Source organism: Anticarsia gemmatalis, chromosome 6 (assembly GCF_050436995.1).
Source record: "Anticarsia gemmatalis isolate Benzon Research Colony breed Stoneville strain chromosome 6, ilAntGemm2 primary, whole genome shotgun sequence".
Classification (NCBI taxonomy): domain Eukaryota; kingdom Metazoa; phylum Arthropoda; class Insecta; order Lepidoptera; family Erebidae; genus Anticarsia; species Anticarsia gemmatalis.
This window is the reverse complement of record NC_134750.1, coordinates 14,027,788-14,053,141: the sequence shown is the minus strand read 5'-3', so window position 1 is coordinate 14,053,141 and position 25,354 is coordinate 14,027,788. Positions and strand designations below refer to the sequence as shown.

At 34.1% G+C, this 25,354-nt stretch overlaps 1 protein-coding gene across 3 annotated transcripts in view; it reads left to right on the top strand.

Annotated features, from left to right (window-relative positions):
• LOC142973801 (EGFR adapter protein-like) overlaps nt 1–24,869 on the top strand; it is a 255,524-nt gene extending 230,655 nt beyond the window's left edge. For all 3 annotated transcript variants that reach the window (XM_076115821.1, XM_076115822.1, XM_076115823.1), the window contains 6 exons: nt 17,166–17,260; nt 17,580–17,798; nt 18,183–18,392; nt 19,556–19,697; nt 20,270–20,437; nt 20,771–24,869. In XM_076115821.1, the coding sequence (XP_075971936.1) occupies nt 17,166–17,260; nt 17,580–17,798; nt 18,183–18,392; nt 19,556–19,697; nt 20,270–20,437; nt 20,771–21,016 (1,080 nt within the window). In that variant the 3' untranslated portion in view covers nt 21,017–24,869. The remainder of the gene's footprint in view (nt 1–17,165; nt 17,261–17,579; nt 17,799–18,182; nt 18,393–19,555; nt 19,698–20,269; nt 20,438–20,770) is intronic.
• Nucleotides 24,870–25,354: the final 485 nt, after the last annotated feature.

The window sequence follows — 25,354 nt, the reverse complement described above, 5'->3', positions numbered from 1 at the left end:
GTAGAGAATTTATGTGCGAAGTATAGTGATGTGTTTTATGTACCAGGCGACACTTTAACCACGACTGATATTTATAAACATACAATATCTTTAAAACCGAATACTACACCGATATTTTCGAAGCCATATAGACTTCCTCACGCCCAGAAAAAGGAAATAGATAGACAAATAGGTAAAATGTTACAGGAAGGAATTATAGAGCAGTGTAGGAGTGAATGGAGTAGTCCTGTCTTGTTGGTCCCCAAAAAACCTGATGCTAGTGGTGAGAAAAAATGGAGATTAGTGATAGATTATAGAAAATTAAATAACTGTATAGAGGATGACAAATTCCCTCTCCCAAACATAACCGAAATATTAGATGCTTTATCCGGATGTATTTATTTCCGTCATCTAGATTTATATCAAGGTTTTCATAATGTAAAACTAGATGAAAACAGTAGAAAATACACAGGATTTTGTTCAGGACAGTATCAACTAACTAGAATGCCCATGGGGCTCAAAACCAGTCCGTCTTCATTTTCTCGCATGATGACTATGGCGATGGCAGGTCTAACTTACGAGAAATGCTTGGTTTATCAGGACGATTTGATTGTATTCGGGAGAAATTTAGTAGAAAAATCTAGAAACTTACAAGATGTTTTTGAAAGATTAAAGAAAGTTAATTTAAAACTCAACCCAGAAAAATGTGATTTTTTCAAAAAGGAAATGCTTTATTTAGGACATATAGTATCAAGTGGTGGCGTTTTGCCGGATCCAAGTAAAATAGAAATAGTAAAAAATTATCCTTGTCCAAAGTCTATTGACGAGGTCAAACGATTCATAGCCTTTGTTAATTATTACAGAAAGTTTATTCCCAACTTTGCGCAAATAGCTTATCCCCTGAACAATTTATCTAAGAAAAATGTACCTTTTGTGTGGAATCAAGACTGTCAAAATTCATTCGAAGAGTTAAAACATTGTTTAGTTTCTGCCCCTGTATTAGAATACCCAGATTTCTCAGAAAGCAATCAATTTATATTACAAACGGACGCATCAGGATACGCAATTGGCGCAATCTTAAGTAATAAAAATAATAAACCTATCGCATATGCTAGCAGAAGTCTCAATGTTGCTGAAAAACGGTATCCAACCATTGAAAAGGAATTATTGGCTATCGTTTGGGCTGTAAAATATTTTCGCCCATATCTTTATGGTCGCAAATTCAAAATTCTTACAGACCATCGTCCATTAATTTATTTGTTTAACATGCGTGATCCATCAGGTAGGCTAATGAAGTTTAGGCTTTTATTAGAGGAATACGATTTTATTGTAGAATATGTAAAGGGTTCGGACAACGCAGCTGCAGATGCTTTGTCTCGGATTTCTTTTACGTCAGAAGATTTAAAAAATATGACTGAGTCTCATATAAATGTGACCACTCGGGCACAGGCAAGAAAGTTACAGGATTCTGCGTTTGATATGGTTTCTAATTGCAGTTGGTCTGATCAGCCAAATGTTATCGGAAGTCATATTAAACCAAGAATGGCTGTAGAGCTTAGACTTATAGATAAGGAAGAATTAAATAAATTACGAAGTCAAAAGAATATAAGTCGTGAAAGAAACGCGTTTTGTTATGTAGAAAGTATGTCGACAATTTTTATTAATCCTGACTTCCAATCGCAATTGACGCGAGCCGCATTTGTGAGGGAGCTGGATTATTTTTGTAAAGAGATAAATATCAATGAAGTATGCGTTATTAAAACTAAAAATAATAATATATTTGTACAAAAATTATTAAATACCGTAAAATCGTTAGGAAATAAGTGCGCACTTAGATTATTTATTATAAATGACGTCAAAAGAATCGATGATAAGGATGATAGGAAAGTAATATTAAATGACTTCCATCTCTTACCCACTAGTGGCCACGCGGGTATGAGAAGGATGCTCACTAATATTAAGAAATATTATTACTGGCCGGGATTGGATAAAGATGTCAGAGAATTCGTTAAAAAATGCGAAAAATGTCAGAAACAAAAACATGCTGTACATGTTAAGGAACCAATGGTAGTAACCTCGACGGCCACAAGTGCTTTCGAGAAAATTTATTTAGATTTGGTAGGACCGCTGGATAGGGATTGTTATAATTTTTCATATATTTTTACCCTACAATGTGAATTAACTAAATATGTTGTAGCACATCCTTTAATTTCAAAGAAAGCCGAAGAGGTAGCTCAAGCTTTAGTTAACTGTTTTATTCTTCGCTACGGGTTACCCAAAGAAATAGCAACGGACAGAGGATCTGAGTTTATGTCTTCAGTTTTTCAACAGGTTTGTAAGCTCTTAAATATAAAACACTTAAATTCCACAGCTTACCACCACCAAAGCATTGGTGCACTGGAAAATTCTCACAAACACTTGAGCTCGTATTTACGTATACAGACGGACAACCACCCAGAATCGTGGAGCCAATGGGTTCCGTATTGGTGTTTCTCCTATAATACGTCGGTACACACTGTAACTAAATTTACACCCTATGAATTGGTCTTTGGTAAAATATGTTCACTTCCCAGTAATTTGAATAATAACATAGTAGAACCACTTTATAATCATGACAGTTATCCTTGCGAATTAAAATATCGCTTACAATTATCTCAAAAGGAAGCAAGGGAAAATCTACTCAAAAGCAAATTTGTAAGAAAACATGTTTATGACAAATGTATTAACCCTATAGTATACAAACCAAATGATTTAGTTTTGATAAGAAATGAAGGTAATAATAATAAGCTAGACAGCATATATTTAGGTCCCTATTTGGTTGTTCAGGATATGTCACCAAATGTACAAATTATTAAAAATGGTAAATTGGATATAATTCATAAAAATCGAACAAAATTGTTTACAGCATAACTAAATATAATTAAATATAAAATATTTATTTTTATATCAAACCACACTTGTATATCATTTTTTTTATTATTATCAATTGTAAGCAAAACTTGTATAACCTGCCTCCGTGGCGCAGTGGTTTAGGTCGGGAGGCTGCAACGGGAGGTCGTGGGTTCGATTCCCACACGGAGCAATTATTTGTGCGATCCACAAATAATTGCTTCGGGTCTGGTTGTGCTTTGTGTCCGTTGTTTGTATGTTTGTAAAAGTCCCCGCGACACAAGAGCAATTCTTAGTGCGGGAGTTGTAAAAAAAAAAAAAAAAAAAAAAAAAAAAAAAAAAAAAAAAAAAAAAAAAAAAAAAAAAAAAAAAAAAAAATAACCTATTATTTATAATATTGCTTTATAAAGTTATGTGTTAATTAACCAAATAAGTACACCTACTTAAAGGTATTATATACTTAAGTTATAATAAATGTCTTTATTCAAGTTATATTATCTAAAACATGTTTAGCTTTATTCCTTAAGCATATTAATTAGAAATAAGGATTTATTTTCATGATACTGCTCTTATGTAAAAAAAAAAAAAAATGTATTCATGTTATTTTTTTTTTCTCTTGGTGGGAGGTGTGGTGTGTATGTACCTTTATATTGCACATCTCCCTATATATTCAGATGTTTTATAACAATATAGTTCAGTTTTTACTCAGCATTCGTTGTTTGATTTACTATCCGATACGCCCTACCTTACACTATCACTAAAGGGATAATAGCCATATTATTACTAAGAAAAAATATAACGACCTCATAAAAAACCTATTAGCTACCGATACCCACACATTATAAACAACACCCACTTATAATCCCTTCAATACATCATCGGCACTAAATCCATCATCTTTGAAACAATCAATCAAAAATAATGCGTAGTGTACACAAAACTGTGTGTTAAAACACACAGCTATCAATATTGTGCGGCTGTTAGTGGGTAAACGTCGTGAGCTCCCGGCCTAACTGCTATAAATACAGTAATGATACGTTACGAGCTACTCTTAGGTGGAAAGAGGTGGGATGCGGCGTGTTTTAAGGTGAATGCATATCAGAAGAAGAACAATCTTTTGGAATGTGCACTTTTTATTTAAAAGTCATAAATCGATAAATTGAATGCAATTTGACAACCTCTTCTTTTTCAAAGTATGTTAAGAAATGATTGAGTGTGCTATTCTTAGTTTAGCTTGCTTGTTTCACGACTATTTCTCATAAGGATAGGCAGAGAACCAAAGAACGCTTTGCTAGTTCTGTAACAGTAGTAATTAATAATGATCATTATTTTAAACGAATTTTAAATCATAACATAACGAAAGTTTGCGATTATATTCCCAGTAAGGCAATATAATAACACATTTGTACGGTAAAGTCTACTTTCATAATAATTCACCTGAGATTTGACTGAACAAACGCTTTTTCAACTTGCTCTACCGAATCTTGTCATAATCTTTATGAGAACGTAGGGTTGATCACCTTTAAACTGTTTTTTAATCCGTTTATTTGTAAAGGCAAATGCGACCACGGGGTCTATGTAAAGGATTTTGTCTTAAATATCGTCAATAAGGACTGCAAAACATTGGGAAAATAATTAGTTCCCCGCTTTCATTTTCACATTGTCATAAACATGTATCATAATTTGAAAAAAATCAGAGGGAGGTTTGTGGAACTATGTTTGTGAAATAACATTTTCAATTGAAAGACAATTTTTTAGTCAATGTTGTGTATAAATCGAATTATTTAACTAAATTGTTTGAAATAGTCTGGTGTAAGAGCTCACCTTGAAGTCTTTTTCAAAATGTCGTAGTAAACTCTTGAAGTCAAAATGCAACTAGTCTGAGAAGCACGGCAGCCCTATTGTAAGAGTAGCGCAAGTTTTATCGCTTCAAAGACTGACAGTTTGACGAGTTCAGACGTTTCAGAGCAGACTCTTACTACACGAGTGAGATGCCTCACTTTAAATATTACATTATTGTACAAGAATATTATTAAGCTGTGAAACGTGGAGAAAACATAAGCCTTGCTTCTTTATTAATTTGTCTGCTCTGAGCTATAGCGAATAGGAGTTACCAGGTTTACTTCCTAGGTAAGGCAAAATGCAAATTAGACCAATGATCTCATCAGTTACTCTCGTATAAGACTGGTGGTTACCAATACTGGGTTTACTTCCTGCTCTCTATGAGATAGGATTAAAAATCAAACAGAAAAAAAACGAATGAATTTCCTAAAAGAAAGAAAGAAGTTTCTTAAAAAATCTTTGACTATACCAGCAGTAATTTTACAAAAAACAATAAAGTTTAGATAACTATACTAACCCGTACTATAAAATTACTAGTTATCGAAAGTTCTCTTTAACCTACACAGTAACAAAATCCTATTTCCTATAGCTTCACGTGTGAAGAGGTCGCCTCCTCTGTAATCTAACAGTGAGCTGTTCACACCCTCACTGAAGCACTCCGTACCTCCGTACACTCCGTCCCTACAGGCTCGGTCGCTCGACCGCCGGCTCGCCTTACAACCGCAAAACCGCAACGTTCCTGAATTATATTATCAGGTTTCAGGATACACTTACCGATTTAATATAAAGAGATATTACCGATTTAATATACTATTTCATCGATATTTGCATTGTATTTATATTATTGCCTTAGTGGTCTGAATAGTGATCACAAGGTTCGAGTTTGATTCCCGGTTTAGCAAAGTTTGATATATCGCCATTAACTGAGACTTATATTGTTAAAATCATAACGTGGGTATATTTTATACTCTACTACGACTTTTGGTATGACAAGCGTGTTGTTATGATTGTATTTGCGTGGTAAATTGTATTCAAATTCAAACTATATAAGAATAAAAATGGGTTGATTAGAAAAACCATAAGTACTTATTTCAAAGAAAATTCTTGCGGCAACAATTAATCTTGTGTGTCGCGAAGGTTTACAACCAACAAATTACGAAAACATAAATTAGCGTAACAGAAACTATCTGTGTAAGGGAATATTCAAATTAAACGAAACATTCCTGTTCCTCGTCAAATGATTAAGTAGCAAGAGTTCTCTCAGTTGGCTTTTGGATCGGTTTAATATATGTAGTTTGCATGGCATAAGAAAACCTTTTTATAAACCTGTATAATATAATCTATAAAAACTAGCAAAAATATCAAAATATGTTTACACTTTCACAAGGATACATAGTGTTAAATCTAAACATGTGATGACATTTTGAAGTTGCATCAAATCAAAAAATCATTTTTAACCGCTTACTTAAGAGGAAAAAGAGTTTCTGATCTCTTCGAGGGTCTCTGGGTAATCCCCAAGTTCCTGAGACTAGCTGTCACAAACACTTGGCTCATTCCACAAGTTCACTAAATAATATCAAGTTAAATAGTTTCGCACCTCGTTGTGTGAGTAGAAGGGGCTCGGCTTACAACCGCAGCCCAGACATACCTCTGTTCGTGAATTAAATTGTTGGGTTTCAGGATAATGCCGACTTCAGGCCTTTGCTTCACGTCGACATAGATTGAATACTTGACAAATATATGGCCTTACAATGTTGTATGTATAACTTAATTAATTTTGAAAACTGAATTTCTAGCAAACCTAACTCTATAGTTCGACAACTTAGTAGAGAGACTTAGTTTGCACGATTTATTTATAAAATGTAATAGTTTATTCTCTGTATATCTAGGTAATATCGAACTAAACATATTGTCTATCGTTGTTTGCATGAATGTCTAAATCAAAAATGTCTCCTTCATAGCTGTAATTTGCTTTTCTAAGGACGGGTACAATATTATTATGCTTCATCGTTTTCAATTTTTGTTCAAAAGAATTTTGTTTTGATTATTGCACGCAACACGCAAATGAGTTACATGTAAATGGTAGTTCTTAACAAAGACCTATTTAATTCTATTACTTCAGAAACTTTGAATTACCTCGATTACTATTTGTCGTATTTCTAATTATAGCAACAAAAATACGAATTAAAGATTAACTAAGTCCATTTAGTTTTCTTACGATACTTAAAAATATTTAATTAATTTCGATAGCAATTAAGGTGTTAAGGTGCGTGACGCGGGCGCAGATAACAAGATATTTATTGCTAAAATACCCCACTCCATTTATGAGGTGGGGTGTTGGAGCACCCCACCTGTGTAGTGGGGTGTCCGCGCACCCCACTCGCCCAGGTGTACTGTTTAGATAAAGCACTCCACAATAAAAGTTTACGATACTTTTTACTATTTTCTTTTTATTTTTTAAACCTGAACCGAGGCCTCCGTGAATGTTTTATAGCTTCAAGTTACGAACTTTTATTTTGTTGGTAAATTATTGTAATGTAAAGCTTTATTCTTTCCTGAACTATATTTATGAGAATATTGTTCTTGAATTTTAATTTTTTGGTGCTAAATGTAAGGCTATTATTATTTTTGTAATTGCGATTTTGAATATCCCAGGTTGTAATAAATCTGTCTGGTCTAGTACAGCGACCATTAATCCTAACAATACCTTACTCAGTATTAGGAAAAGTGTTGCTAAGATAAAAACAACTAGGTAATATCCTCGCTTGTCAGATAGAAATTTATATTTTTGAATGCCGTTTCATCAACGTAATTTTAATACTATACCTGGCTACTGACGACACATAAAATAGTTGGAAGTCATTTGACTGTTTCAACATGTAATATGTACATATCAAAATCAGTAATGTCAAACATTCTATATACCATTAAAACATGCATTCGTCTACTACTATTTCTCATGAAAAAATCCTCAACAATAGAACTTAAAGTGTACTAAGACAAACTTAACTGTCTAAGAAGCAAAATAAAACTATTTATGAGCTCACTTAGAACTACATTGTATCGTCGACGATGCTATAGTACTGTGTTCTTGAAGAAGATGTTACATTCTAGTAAAACAGAAGGGAAATTAAAAGAAAACATACAATGTTGCACTAGGAAGATGTTTGACTATTTTGTTGAAGTATTGAGAGTAATTGGGACAATTTAGTGTTAATTACGCTGTTGCTGAAGACAATGTTTAATTTTGAAAGATTGTTCGATAATGTGCATATATTAAGTTACAAATAAACATTTCATTTCAAGAAGGTCAAGCCTTCGATTACCAATACCAACATGTTATTAATATCTCATTTTTGTATTTTTTTAGGAAAATGTTGTCAAAAGCAAATTTTTATTTAGCTACATGCAATTAAAATTTTCATCTTTACTAAAAGCTTTTTAGAATCTGCAAAAATAAACTCAATGAACTAAATTCGACACGAAGCACAGCTGACACCATCATTACTGTCAAACCTTCAAAGCAACAAAACTAATCTATTAGTCTAATACTCGACATAATTTCCCACAGATTCCCACATGAATATGTAAACAGGTAGAAAGTTCATCGATTGACCTCTATAAGATGATCCGATATCAGTTCACGGCACAAACACTTTCTAAAAGTGGAATTCCTACTGTCCTGATAATTAAATCTGACTCGAGTCCAATACTGCCGTCTCGCACGCCAATCCCACATCTTGCATCCCTCTCACTCTCACACAAATTTGTGTATGTCTCTCTCTTTCCCCCGAACGAAAGTGACTTTCAGCCGGCATTCCCATTATTACGACGGTTTTAAATTATAATGAAACACGCTTCTACTTGTTTTTGGAATTGTTTTGTTGCGAATGTTTTGTTGGGATGAAGGTTTTTATTCAACTTTGCACTACACTGCAACATTGTACAGATGAGATGGTGAAAGTTGTTGCGTGATATTGTTGCTTGCAGTAAAAAAACGAAGTGTATTGCAACATGAGTTAAGGAATGTTAAATTTTATTCTGCTCTGTCTCTGGTTCTTTACCATCGTCCTATTATAATTAAAGGGTATATTACGCAAAAATCTCTTTACATGAAACTATACACTATTGGGAAAATTCTGAATTATGGTACCATTTATAAGTAAAAAATAATAAGCTCAAATGTTAAAGTCATGTGAGAATCAAAATTTGTTCTCTGGTTTATCTTTCTAAGGCTTTAAACACCAACTGATAAAACACTTTATTAAACTAGTATACGTCTTAAACTACTAGAATCCTAATTAAATTAAACAACTAAGAGAAATATTTCAGTAAACTCCAATAATTTAAACAAGATGTCCGCCCACTATAAACATGAACATTTGGAGCTTGCACTCATTTACATATTCAATCAGCTTATGTTAATAGTAATGTGTTAATGAGCTGTTACTCACATTCGTCACGCGTCAAGTCTCAATTCTGTTGCAACACAAAATTACCACTAAGTAATAAACAAAATATTTGAACCTATACGTATTACAGTAAGGTGCAAAAATTTACTCAATCTTCTTATGGTACAATATCCCAGAGCAGACAATCCACATAAAATAAAATAATTAGTAAATTAGCTAGATAAGTATATCATCAGCCTAGTGTTTTTTCCAACTATATTGGCGTCGGCTTCCAGTCACACCGGATGCAGCTGGATACCCGTATTTTACGTGGAGCGACTGCCTATCCACAACCCACGAAATTTTATTAGAAATTACGCAATGTCGTCCTAAATTATATTCTATTCTTATCATAATTTGTGTTAATTATCCATAGCATATATTTCTAAACAAAACACCCAACACCGTGACCTAGGCCGTTAGTTAATCTATCCGGCTTACTACCGGCTTTCAAGCACTGACGCGGGATACAACTAGTCGCATTGATTGATTTATAGCCTGATACCGTTTTGTACCGATTGATGTGCTAAATAATGTACTCATTAAATGTAAAGTACAAATTGCATACTGTATTTAATTAATTTGGAACAGTAAATGTGCGGTTTAGTTGGTTAAAACATGCGGCTGGGGATAGCATAGATGTGGGCCTTAGTTTCGGATCATGTAAGAGGCTTTTAAGCGTATCACGTATCAGAAATTATTCTTATGATAACTGGGATTTATAAAAAAACTTTTTTTAATATAAGCTTGCTCAGGTTACTACTATTTGTTGCCTGGTCTGTCGTAACGATCTGTTATAGTAGACTAAGTCAATAGTGTATAGATTAAATACGTTGATGCAATGTTATAGAAGCTTTAATCGTTTAGCATCAAAAATAAATGAGAAAATACATATTATATAATATTAGAAAAATTAATAGATTATAATAATATGTAGCTTCAATACAAGTATAGTAGTAAAAACAAAGTCTTACCATTATAGTAATATTTTATTTAACAAAATTAATTCTAGATTAACAACAAAAAGGCTGTCACAAAAAACTCAACCGTGAAAATACGAATGTAACAATTAGTCGTATTCCATACATTTTCCATGTATTGTAATCAGAAGTACCGTAGAGGTCAACTGTACAGATAAGCTTATTTAATATACCGTGCCGTGGCGTGTCGTAGCCCAATAATATAATTAGTGAAAAAGTTCCAAGGTACGTTATTTTGGTAAGACACCAAATGTAGGGTCGCCATGTTTTGATTTGATTGGGATAATGAAAAGTGGATTGCAGGGGTAAAATTACAAAAGGATTATATTTATTAATGGGTTCAATGCTTAATTAAAATAATTACTTATTTTTTTTGTAAAGAAGTTATATAAATATTGCAAAATTGAAACCAAACTAAAATACAGTTTTACTGATTGAACCTTTGTTTAAATGATGGATCCAAAAATCTACTAATATCCTACATAATATCCATATACCAATATGCTTTGTTACAATGACATGTGACTTAAAATCTTACTTGTGCATTCTGTTTACGGCTTAAAGGCCGCTGTTTATCAAAACAGTAATATCTAAAAAAAATAATTTACTTATATTTCATTCAAGGTTGGTGGTTGCAAAAATAAAACCATGCAAGTAGCTAATACCGTCCATCATTTAAATTCCATACTTATTTTCTTGACAATAAGCAGTTCTGCAACAGAACTACAACTTCATCTTACAACATATTTAATTTCAACCATCAAATACTTTGTCCAGTATTTCCATACCATCATGGTACCCCACAGCAGGGTGCGTATCGCGCGGCACACAATGCTTAGCGCAGAACTGCGAGTGAACACGCGAATAATAAATATTCCCTGTATCGCCACATCGGTCTACTTCTCTTAATACAATTAAATGTTCCCATGTAATGAGGCCCAGTATTAAACTAAATGTGGCCAGTAAAATTGTGATATATTGCTAACTGTAAGGTCACCTATGTTGGAAAATATGTAGCGTTGTGAAGTTTCATTCGCCTTTTTGTAAAATGCGGGTATAATAGAATTTTGTTTATGAACAGAATTTGGTACTCTCACCAATAATTTTCCGTACATTTTATTTTTGTTTTTGTTAATAACCTGACGCCTAATGGAGGTTATAATCTCTCACTATTAAAAAATATGCCAATGTCTGTCTGTCAAACAACTGCCACGTCAACCGCTGAATCAATTTTGATGGAGTTTAAGCACGAAGACCTCGGGTCAAATTAAATCTAGTTTATTTCAAACACAGGCAATGCTGCGTGGATTACCTAGTATTATCATAACAATGAATATTTAGTCTTCATAGATGTCAGTAACAGGTATGACAGTTGATAAGGAGATGCTTCAAATATACAACAACTCAACTCTCGAACATCGTCTTACGATATTGTTCTAGAAAAGACAGGTGCCAATCAATCGCAGGTTATAATTCATGAAATTGTATTTATTGAGATAATATAAACTGAAATTTAGGTAAAATACAAGCATTAAGGGCCTGTACGGCACATACCTAGGGCTAAATTGTAACATCTAGTTGACTACCGTTCCTTCACTATGAAAATAAAACATCCAGCCCCCTTTAGTCTCCTTGAGAACCTGTGATATAATAGACTTTTTCGTAAAACCTGTTTAAAAACAGACAATTAGATGGATTACCTTTATCAAAATAATTCCTAAAAAGAATAATATGATAATTCTATCGAGAATTTTAAAAAAATCTTCTACATTTTGTTTAATATAATATTTACTAATCTGAAGAACAAATCATAAACAATACAGTTTATCAGAGAAAATAATTCCAACCAGTTTGAAGTACCTTTTAATTTGGACTCAAAGTAAATTACCTCATCGACCTAGAAAAGCAAATTGTTATTCAGCAATAAACAATTAGAATTATTCGTCATAATGAAGTAAATCAAGTAAAGCCGGGCGAAGTGAACGAGCTATTATAAAGATAAAGAAATAATTGCTCCAGCCTGAACTTAATTGTGCCGATCGTAAAAATGTTTCCAGTGTTAGGCCTTGTTTGTATTAAATGGATATTTATAATAATATAACTAAAAAAACTGTCAAGTCTAAACTACGCCAAAAAGCCGTTCATATTACTTAATTTTTTGTATTTTTGAATAGATTAACTACTAGGCACATCACTGTTTTCAGGTTAATAAATATGTTTTCAGAATGATAATATTATTATGAAGATAATGTAAAAAGTAGGTACCTAAACACTCCGGCCATTTTTTTAGCTACAACAGTCCTTTTCAGGATTAATCGGACTCTATTTAGACCACCACCATAAAACCTTGCTATACCATAATGACGAAATTTAGTGTTTTGGACGTGATGTATGGCTGTACCATCGAATATTTTAGACCCACTATTTGATATTGAAATTGCTAAAACGACCAATACATTTCTCTTATAAACTTCAATTATCTTTACCATAGCCTATGAATCCGTCTGCCCCCTAAATACCGCCTCATCATACTCTATTACGCAACACCGCGGCACATTGCGTGCGTCCCGCCGTCTGTCAGCTAACTTATTGTACGTGTCACTATTTATACAGAACTACGACAAATCACTTGATATTATGACGACTAGTTACTGTACTGTTTCTTTTTGTTAATACTGTTGGGAGGTAATAGACTTTGTTTGTAATGTTAAGTAGTTTTGGCAGGGTCGCAATGAAAGGAATATGATTAGAATACGTTTGGTTATAAATACGGAATTTACTGCTAGTTGGATTAGAGCATTTTTTTAATGTGTCTGTATTCTTGAAATTGACTGCTGACTAACTAACAGGGCTAAATATAAAATGGCTATGAGGACATTACAGTATTTTAAATATTGAGAAAACTGCGTGTCCATGTGTCTCTAAAACTTTCTGAAGAAATGAAAATCCATTATTTGCTATTTGTTAGTGTTGAAGAAATAAGGCTTTTCTTATTCTGGAAATGGACAGCTGAATTGTGGGACACTAATTGTTTATGTTTTAAAGGCCTACACATATAAACATATAAAATAACTATTTTAGATCTAAATGAGAATATCATTTATTCCGATGTGTTTTTCCTTCATTAAAAAGCTGACTTCAGGTGTAATAAAAATAAAAATTGTGTAATATTTTTCCATACAAAAGCTGTTGACACATTGATTAATAACCTTACGTGACACTCAAATATTAGTGACCCTTCTTTACTGACAACCATAACATTAATACAATTTAAATCAACTAAAATATTATATTACACCATATGGCGAAGCCGTGGAGAGCTGATCAAATAGAGCGAGCAGTGTTGGGGAGCATGGGTAGTACAAATTGTTCTAGCAAGGTGTAGGGAACGATGGGTTTGTTATGAGGGCAACATGAGTATAATTATATTAATGTTATAGACAGATATAGGGAAAAGATAATTATGGTGATGTGGTTTTTATTGTGGAGTGGTTCTCGAGTTATTGTTTGTGTGTGTTGGTAGTGTTATTTTAGATGTGTCTGGTGAATTATTCATTTATTGAAGTTGCAGTTAAATATATAAAGATATTGAGGGAACGTTAATTTTTGTGGTAACGAGAAACTAGCATAACGAAACTAAATATTAAACTTACTTAAATACTTTTAATAAATACTATAGATTTACAAAAAAAAAAATCTCATCATTTAAAATTCTCATATCAAGTCAAAGTTCATTAAAAATTTAATTAATATTAAACTTTAATTTTCTTCCATCAGTCTTTGTAAAATACCACCTAAGATGCAAAAACTTATTTCTTTCAACAATAGAACAGTTCTAGTAAAAACCCCCATTTCCTACAATGTATGCATTACAATTGTATTGAAAAGAAAACTTTTACGTTCAGACTATGAAAGCCTAGCGACGGCGATGTTTAAATGAATAGCTATAAACCTTTACAGCGAGCGTTGTATTATTCCTAACGCCTCCAATATCTATTTCATTTGGTGTAAAACCAGTACGGGGTAAGGCTGGTTCACAACCTGGAACTAAGCTAAGATAGCTTAGCTTAAGCTATATTTTATAGATATAAGGAGACTCTGTTTGTCTGACTGTATGTGACGCTTTTACGGCTAAACGACTGTATAGATTTAAATAAAATTTAGAAAAAGGATCTTATAGATTTAATTTAACAAGCTGGAATATTCTTTTCAGTTAAATCAGTTCCAAGTACAGAATTGTGTTTACAAAAACTTGTAAATAAATCAATTATAATTTTTAGAATACAGTAGATTCGGATTAGGGTAGGCTAGACGCTAGAAAAATCTTAACTAGATCTTTACATGGAGATCGAGTTAAGATTTTTCTAGCGTCTTTTAACTTAACTTAACTTTTACAAAGTTTCTAATGATATTTTTGAGTAAAACTTTCAGAGTTATGGATAATTCAAAGATTAACAATACCAAGACCACACCGGACTACAAAAACAAATTAAGCAGTTTACCTATTCTAAAAATCTTTCTATTAGTCTAATTAGTTTTTCAAAGCTTAGCTTATACTTCACAACTAGCCTAATGTCATACGGGAAGCACAGAGCTACTAAACTTTTTACATGTAAAGCCGCGCCCGCCTTGAATGTTTCAGCCCGAGTGTAGCTGGCTGCATACGAAATGACGTACGGTTTGAAAATCGAATGTCCCGCCGGGTTAACCGCTGCTGCCATGTCAGTTACGTGCGCCATTTTATGATTCTATTTTGGAATTTAAATTATTGGCAGTTTTGGAATGCAGTTTTTAAAGGCACTCACGTGTATATCCTACCAGTAACATAAATTTTAGGTCCCATTTGGACAATTAATGTTGTTTAGTGCTGAGATCACTTTGTTGTACAATTACTTTATAACGCTCGCTAAAGTCGCTTTCGCTTACGTTCAATCTTCAACTTGCTTTTTAAAGCTCATAAATTAAAAACTTCAAATAACCACATACTATAATAACTTCTTCTTTCTGAAGTTGGTCAGAAATTAGTTGAAAAATAACATTCTAATTTGGCAGTTATAACTTTTAAAATCACTATAATTTGAGACACAAACATTCTCCATAACGTTCCCATCGCGTGAGAGTCCTAAATCAGCCAATTATGTGAACAAGCGAACTTGTGTCGTCTGTCGTGTCGTTGCCGTCGACACAATAATAGACTTACTTACAAACTATCTCTGTTATTTGACGCTTAGTAAATCATTCGCGGGTATAATGATGTTGTTGGGAAAAGTTTTAATCGCTTTAGACGTAATAAATTAATTTAGTACCATTTTATGCGATCATGAAGTGATCTATCTGTAAATTGTGTAACTTCATGTATTTCCATCAGATAAATAGAATTAGAATTTTCTCAATTTTATCACTAACCGGCGAACTATAGAAAAAAATGGTTTTAAAGCCAATTAACTGTAATCATTTCGTAAATTCTACACCGGGCTTACCGAATATCTTTGACTGTAACTGAAGGCTTTTTAAATACAGCCATTAACAGTTAGAAGCTCATAGTCTCTCAGAGTCTCCTTTATAAGTCAATGCCACTATATTTCTTTTAAATACTCCTGATAAACAAACAATGAGCTTTTAAAAGATAATTTTAAGTGTCACATTTTGTGACGTCATTTGACATTTCGTGTCATATTGTACCGTTAAATGTTTAAAAGGTTTCACGAGTGAGTCTGATAATAAACTTAAATGTAACTTGATATGAGCACCAATATTTATTGCTGTTAAGTGCTCTTAATGATGAGTTGTCATCAATGAAGGGTATTATCTGAATTCCTTAGCCTCATTTATCTGAATGATAAAAAAAATATTTTTCTGTAATGTACTGTTAACAGGCAATGTCGCCAACTCGCTCTACGCCGGCGTGGTGGAATCAAAACCTGATCCCTCTCTCGTTCGAAAGAGGATCCTGGCCTAGCGTGACCTAGGGTTAAAAGCATACCACAATATTATATAAAAAAACTGTATTCCCTCATTTAATGCGCTCAATTTAAAGACCAATATATGAATACGAGTCGATATAAAAGTTGCATTTACAGGACGATATGGTTAAAAAATTTAAAGACATTTTTCTTGACCATGTCAATTCTATGTAATAAAACCAAATCAAATGTAAATTAAGGCACGAGAGAGAGGCTACCGTAACATTAAGCATGAAATGTATTGTTGAATTCGATTCTAAAACAGCCCAACACAAGTTGAATGAAACATAAATAGCAAAAGCTATCAATAAATCTTGCGGAACACAAGCAGCGACATAGCAACATTACCGAAAGTGCGGTAACGATCCAATACCATTGTACTAGCTAGATAAAGCCTACATTCCATCAGTGGAATGCGGTTGATTTGTTGCCAGTCGAAATATTGAAGCAGTTTCATTGTGAGTGCTAACGGTGTGTCCTTAGAACGGCCTTTGGCTGCTTGTATCTATGATCGAGTACGCGGTAGCATTCTACTGCGGAGTAGGTCACCAATGAATTATTGTAACGGGGTTCTTGTATAATAGTGTAAATCGCTACTTTATTAAGTTATATTCAATAATCGGCATAAAGTGTTATAATCTGCAAACGTCCTTGATATTGAGAGTATAATTGATTTTGCTATACAAAATAAGTAAAAAATGCCTTTTGTACGTTTTACTTATAGCTATCTCCACAAGCTCAGGCGTTTTTATTTAACTTCTGAATCTAATTGGGCCCTACGTTTTGCCATATGATAGTATACATTTATAATGTGTACATGTTTATACATTTTGCAAAGTTATGAATATTAAATGGTGTAAGGAAAACGCGATTGCAACGCGATAAAACAAAGTAGGAGTATTTGACCCTAGTATGCTTACATGAGAATAATGACTACTAAATTAACGTCCCAGTTCATCAAGAACTAAATTACTTAACAACGTGTCTCATCTCTCAATCCCGCCACAGTATATGGTGTGACAACTTTTGTAGTATTTAATGAAGAGTACGTGTTGTTTCAGAGCAAGGAGCTAAGCGGGAGCGACTGCGGCATGGGCGTGCGCGCGCCCGACACACTGCCCGGTCTCACGCATCATTATCCACATTGTGGCGATAGGTAACAACAACACATTAGTAGAAATTAAAAATAGATTTAAAAATATTTCGCAAGATTAGACATCATTCAGTCAAACACATCAGTATTTTTTTGTAACAACAGATTGAAAATTAGGGATAAAGATTGTCGAGAATTATTAAAACCCCTGCGTAGATATGATACGTAACATGATATGATTCCTAAAAAGCATTTCGGTTATATTACTGTAATATTTTTTTACTACCACGCAACTACAAAATCCAAAATCTCTCGAAAAATATTTGAAAAGTTTTTGACAATTATTAACTTAGCAAATAAAACATGCCTTTTAACGTTCCAGATCCCCACAGAAATGCGACATAATGGGTGTGTCAAAGCTAGTGAACGAGCCGAGCCCGAGCAGCTCGGAGGAGTCGAACTCGCCCACGGAGATCAACTGCTACCGGCGGCTCGGCGAGCGGCCGCCGCTCATGAAGCGCCTGGCCATGGGGCTGAGTGGAGCGCTGCTGCAGCCCAGTGATGATGACTCCACACCGCTCGTCGCTGATACTCCTACCACGTAAGAGCTTTAAATTGAATCAGCCAATCTAGCTTTTCAGAAGTGTCCAGAAGAATAAAACAAAAACTAACTTTGGATTGCTTTCATAGTGGTCTTCTTATAATAATCATAATAACCTCGACCATGTCGACCATCCATACTGAATCGTGTTCGGGAATAATATTTTTGGCTAAAGCAGGAGAATCAGAGATTTGAGTTGAAAAACTAGATTAAAAAAGAAAAACATAAAACTCACCGAGTAAATTGACTAACATTCTTTGGTCTCCTGTTAGAGGTCTCTAAACCAAATTCCTGATTCTGCTAATGTATTGTTGTTAACTGTAGTTTATAACCAAACACACTCATGTAGAACAATAGTTCTAACTATCACCTTAAAACTTCCAGTCCCACAAACCTACCACTATGCCTCAACGGCGGCTACATCAACGAGGCGTCGGAAGCGGAGCAGCGCACTCGGGAGAGCAACCGAGAGCCGCCCACTATCCCCACGATACCCAGCATGCCGGTGGTGCCGGTCGCGCCGCGCCGCACCGACCATCTCATGCACGGAGACCTGGATGTCGACTTTAGGAGGTGTAATAATCTTAAGAATAGGTAAGTCTTATAGAGCTTATGTACCGGAATGATAGGCAACGACTATAATATAAACAAGCAAATCAAAAACAAATGAAAAGGCAAGAATAACAGCGTATGAAGATAAGAACATTGGTATGTTTTCATCCTTTTCTGGATCAACTTGATCCAGAAAAGGATAGATTTCCTAAATCAGGTATCCATATTATTATTAGAAATGTCTATTTACGTTACTTGTATCTTTTAAAAGAATGTAATAATAGGTCTACTTGTTGGTGATCCAATAAATAAATAGATAAATAAACTTGATAGTTAATGTCCCGGGTCGAGTGAAACGGACGATGCTTTTCAGAAAATTAAAATTTTGTTTGTGACATTGTGTCGAAGTTTTCATAAGTATGGGAATGATACTCAACTGGTCTGAAATACAAACAGTGTTATGAATACTCATTTGGAATTCGACGGTTAATATACTCAAAAAATCCAAATAAACAGAAACTTCATTGTTTTTTATAAAGCTTTTATAATTTTAGTATAATTCCAAAAAAAGTTCACGGTCGTTTCCACCGGAACAAATCTGAAGATGGAAGTAACGAGGCGAGACTAAACTCACAACATTCTATTTACTTTTTCTAACGTTCTTTATTAAATTACTGCGATGATAGCGCTTAATGGAAACTGGGTCATGACTTTTTCATTTGTATGAATGGCTCCCAACAATATTTTATTTTAAACCGTTTAAGCGAGAGAACCGCTTTATGGTCAAGTTTTCCGTTGAATTCAAATCGTGAATGCATAATATTTTATGAAAGAGTTTGGGAGTTTGAATGTGCTTTAAATCTTTGGTTTTTAGTTTAAAATAGGAATTTTATATGATGAATGGGAACGCTTACAAAACCACGCTTTGTTCGTTTTATACTGAGGTTTTGTAAGGAAAATTTTAAATATCGAGTAGTAGGTTGGTGAAAAGCCAATTTTTTTACACCGATTTTTCAATTATTGATACAATTAACACACAATAGTTGGATGATCTATTCGTACGTACAATTGTTGTCTCTTTAGCCTTAAGTTAATTTTAAGTGTTTATCCCTTCATTTAGTCTGTAGAGGTAGGTATATGCCTTAAAATACCAATAAAATGAATACTCCATTGTGTAAATGAACCTGGTAATCGTATTGTTTCAGTGAGTCAGCAGCGTGCAGTCGCACGACGTCGTCATCATCAGGCGCGTCGTCGTGCGGCGGCACTCCTGCCAACAACAACGTGCCTCGCGCCGAGCCTGAACTGAGGCAGGCGCCCTGGTTCCAACATGGCATTCCTAGAGAGGTATGTATTACCGTTGCCCAATTTGATATTTGTATAAACTTTGAAGTAAATAATGATAATTTTATTGTGAGAGATTCGTTTATTGATAAAGTATAAGTTATCAAAATATGTATAGGTAAATACTAGAGGCCGCCCGCGACTTCGTCCGCGTGGAAACCCTCCTAGTGTAAATCCCGATCCTTCGGGAACTCCGGGATAAAAAGTAGTTATTCTGAGTCTTCAGCTACCTACATGCCAAATTTCATCTTAATCGATTCAGTAGTATTTGTGTGGAAGAGTAACAAACATCCATAAATACTTACAAACTTCCGCATTTATAATATGAGTAGGATCGCGTTTAACATAGCTATCGAAAAAACAAATCCAGAATCATAAAGTTTCTACAATTTTGGACTGTTATTAGTATCTTGCGCAGGAGTATTTGTTATAGAAGTTTCATATATTATTGCACTTGATAAAATATATTTGTGATTAAGCTTTTTATAATTCCATCGACAAAATTATCTAGTAAAATACGCGTTATGGTGTCTGATTGTGACTAAGAACAAAATTAAACTACTCTGTTTTTATAGATCGCGCTGGAGGTGCTGAGCTCTCAGCCGGTGGGCGCGTTCCTGGTGCGCGGCAGCACGACGCAGGCCGGCTGCTACGCGCTGTCCGTGCGCGTGCCGCGGGACTTCACGCCCGCCGGCATCGCGCACTACCTCATACTGCGCACGCCCAAGGGATACAAGATCAAGGTGACCTACTCTTATACCACTATTCACAGAAGTTGGACCACTCGATCCCCTGTTTCACGACCATTTGACAAACGCTGAACTACGTGACGTATAAAACTGATTGAATTCATTTAATTATAAAAACGACACGACAACGACAATGATTATTTGACCGTCACCTTAGATCCGTAAAACATACACCAAATTCTATTAATTCCATTAGAAATAGAATTGTGGATTAGTAACCAAAGAGGCAAAAGAGATTTAGATAGAACAAAGAGACAGGCAAATGAATAACCCACTCACGTTTCTTTTACTTTAGTCAACAACTAATTTCAATATTATTCTTTCCAGGGTTTCACAAAAGAGTTCACCTCGCTCTGCGCGCTGGTGACTCACCACAGTGTAATGCCGGAGCTGCTCCCAGTACCGCTGCGACTGGTCCGCAACACGCGGCCGGCGGCGCCGCGCCGAGACCACGCGGACATCGATGCTCTCCACCACAACACGCAGCACCACACTCCACACCACACGCCACATCACACGCCGCACCACAATGCTATACACCCACATCACTTTCTTGCGCAACCACATGTTTAGACCACCTTGAAGAAAACTCTAAAGAACTTAAGATTGATACAAAGTGACGGTTACGAAAATGGTGACTAAGGTCTACAAGTCTTTGATCCTGATGGATTTGTATTAGAGAGTTAGGCTTGCTAGTTCATTCGGTTTGGCACGTTCGGTTCGAAGATCTTTATCGAACAACAAAAACCGACTCGACTCACTTGTTCGGCTTGTGCTGATCGGGTTCATCTAATTTGATACGATATTCGGCTAGGCTGATTAATGTCGAACCGAATATATGTGTAGCAAGACTTAGTAAAAACAAGTATCAGCATTGGTTGTGGTCAAGTTGTTCTCAAAGTAGACTGTTATATGTCAGGAGTTGTGGTTGTTAACTGGATTTCTTTATTTTATTTTATCAATTGATTTTATTAATAACTGTGGTATGACTGGTTTAAAATGTGATTGGCTATTCAGTTAAGATAAAAACGTGGTCATTGACTTAGAAGAAAGTCACTGTTGGTTGAGAACTTTACTGGTTGTCCGATGAGGTTGTACTTACAAGGATTGTAATTGATGAAGGAATGTTGTAATAAACTCACAGAAACTAATATTTATTTCAACCTACGACAAAAAAATGGACTAACGAGTTATCATTTAGGTGTGTACGTTATATTTAAAACAACACACAAGCAAAATGTTTAAACGCACATAGATTTATACAGACATCACTATTACTCACTTAATATCTTCGCATAAATTATACACTGTTATATAAAACATTCATAACAAAAATCGAAAAACATTTGTATATTAAAGTTTTGAAACTATCGCGGTTTGTACACAATACTAAATTGCTAAACAGTTCTAAAACGTAATGAGAATTTGAAGGTTTATCATAGTTTATTTGGTGCCCTGACGTTTCGATCGAATTGCATCGACCGTGGTCACGGGCTGACTGATGTAGCTGCTAAGCATCGGCTCCTTATGGCGCAAGTTTTTACATCTACCCTCACTTAATGTACACCATTTTTAAATAGTTTGAAATTGTCGATACTTCATACAATGGATAGCAAATAAGGTATTGTAAACATTATAATCCTCATCGTGTTTAAGTCTCGTTTAGCAATTTAGCGTTAAACATTTGTTTATCAAAATAAATGAGTTTATTTCAAATAGTCAAGGTAAGTCATTAAATTATTGTACGTTGTCTAGTGACGTTTGTAAGTTATCTTTTGTAAGAATAATGTGATAAATATCTTACTTAGGCTCTGTACGGAAATGTAAAGAATATATTTGTAAAAATAAAAAATGTGTATATGGATTGTAATTATAGAAGATTTGTGTCATAATCATAGATATATAAATATGAAGTTGGATTTATAATTACGTTTACGAATCGCGCACTTTATAAGCGAAAATATTAAGAGTGTCTAAACGCTTCTACACTCTATGTAAGAGTATTTTCGACGCAGATAAAATTGTCTATTGTCCGAATTTATACTACACATATTGAGCAAACAATCTATAGCGCGATTTTATAACACTATCAACTATCGACCATCACCACTATCGAGGTATGTATATTGTATGAAAATTGGATCAGTGCCTCTAGAGGAGGTCGTGGGAACTATTTCTGCAGCAAATTAAAAATGTCAAACTTTCGCTACTCGATACTACGGACTATAGAAAATTGCGCTACTGATGATTTCGCTTGTTTATCTTTTCAAAGAATGAAAGAAAGTGTGATAAATAAAGAATAAGCGAGCTTCTAAGCAACGCTTATTGTGCGCGAGATTTATAAGCGTAATTGCAAATCCAGCTTTCAATAGTTCATAGTGAAAGGAATTGCGCATCGCGTTTTTTTGCGCTAAAACGTTATAATTTGATTGTGTAGGTATTTCTAGTCTTATGATGTACAGTCAAGTGTGAGACACGTTTGTTTGACGAATAATACCACACATATATTATATTATTATTAATTAGATCGTGTAATGTGTTACAATAAATATGACTGATGTTCATGGCACTTTGGTACCTTAATATTAAATTGAAATTTAAATTATACGGGATCATATTATTTCATTTTGCTAGGTACGGATAAATAGAACGATAAGGTTTAAGTTTTACAACAAGTAAATCAACTGTTAGCCTTACATGTAGTATCATGTAAGGCTAATCAAGAAAAGCATTTACGATCCAACTGCAACAATACTTTCATTTGATGACACAACTTAATACAATATATATGATTGAATCGTCTGTTAAAGACATTATTAACTACTTATTATGATGACAGTTTGCATCAGCTGCTATTTGTCAGTGAGATGATTTCGTTGTGACATATCTCATGTCTTGTCACATGTACTCATGCTAGGTCTTCTCAAACAAAGTATGTTTGCCACAATGCCATGAACGTTAAGATCAGAAGCAATAAGTATAAGAGTTGAACGGAGTGTACTTGGGGGTCGCATCACGGTGTATATTGTATTGTAAACAAGTTGCCTTTTAGCGAGTACCTACACTGCGGCTTCGCGTTCTACAGACATACAGACACACATTCTTATTACCAATATTACTATCATTTACAATATATCAAGCATAAATTACTTTTTTTTTAAAGCTTTTGTTGTTAAGGGAAATGATTTTTCTAAAAAGTATGTGAAGTGGCAAGGTATCCAGTGGGAAAATGTTACTCCCAAAAATGTCAGATATGTCGCACGATTTTTAAATTACTGCGCAATGGCGAGGCCACAGCACTGTGTTGCGTTGTATCATCGCTAACATTCACGACTCTTGTCGTCTTGTCTGTGTGATTAAAAATGATTATGAAATAAACAGAGAAAATAATATTCTGTTAATTGAGTTATTACTTTTTATATTATTATTTTTCGAGTACACAATCTAAATTAAAATACATATTCTATATTGGATAGTTTACGTTTGTTTGAATGTGTGTCTGGATGTAACACAAAATGTTGATTGTTATACACTGCCTTAGTACGAGACGTGTTTGTATAATAACTATATTGTAATATCAGTAGTTTAGTCTGTTGATGTTTTACTGTATCGCCATGTGTCATACGATCATACATACATAATACATTGCTACTATAGACAGAGCACTCTCTCTTTTAGAACTATTTTGACAGTACATTTTAAATGACAAACTCTTGATACTGGACAGTACAGATTGTAGAGAATTGCGCTATCGTAAACACTGTGGTCGTAATTAGTGACGTAAAGAAAAAAACAACTTCTTAAGAGGGATGCTGTTTATGAACTTAAGAAAAACTATTGACTACTAAGTTGTGTGAGGTCAGTTAAGACAGCGGTGCTCTTTCTATAGTAGTAATGATTCATAGAACTTTAGAATTGACTCGACACTTTAATCATATATTTGCATATTCGTACTCGCATCAGTGCAAAAATGTAAATGATGGAAATGTATCACGTTAATAAAATTCTATCTAACTTCACTTTATGCTTCAATCATATTCTAAACCGCAGATTTGTATTCATCACATAAAACTAGATTATATTGCCAATTATTTATCTAGCTTTATACATTTTGCCATACTTCCATTGCATTTTACAAAAAAAATGTATTGGTTTTATTAACGAGAATTTTTAACTTTTGTATTAATTAAAAACACATTTTTACATTAAAGTTTGAAATCGAAACGATTTTTTTACGAATCTTTGCTCTCTTCGCAAACTCATGTTACACATTGTTAATATTCGTGACACTAGATTGCGTCACATGTTGTAATAGTCTCGGTTTTGTACCTAATAAGTGAATTTTTATCCACCTTGAACGATGTTGTAGTTAACTACATCAGTGAAACTAATAATTTATTTACGTATAAATAAAAATAAATATCAAGAATATTAAAGAACTTGTTTTATTTTCCTTCTGTAAGTGATATACAGATAAGTAAATAGGAAAAAGTAACACACACTTGTGACCAACGCTTATTATTTCATGCACGAATGTTACGATAATAGTCAAGCAATGAGGACATAGCAACATTGGGTTAAAACCTGGCAGTGAATGCTACTGGTTAAAGAGAAGAAGCAAGTAGAAATCAACAAAATAAAGTTTTCTATCCTATAACTTCTACCTCAACTGATGCCATCTAATATTACAACAAACAAATATCTTTCCAGTACCTCTAACGCCATCTCTATTTAGAGTATCGGAACCAACACAATCTTGTGCAACCCCTATATCTACGCGTCATTTTCAACCTTCACTTGCCATCTACAAAGTTTCTGAGTCATGCCCATAGATGTCACTATGAGTTCATAAATTAAGTCCAACTAGTTATCTTACAAATAAGTTGTGAATTCACAAATAAATTATCAGAT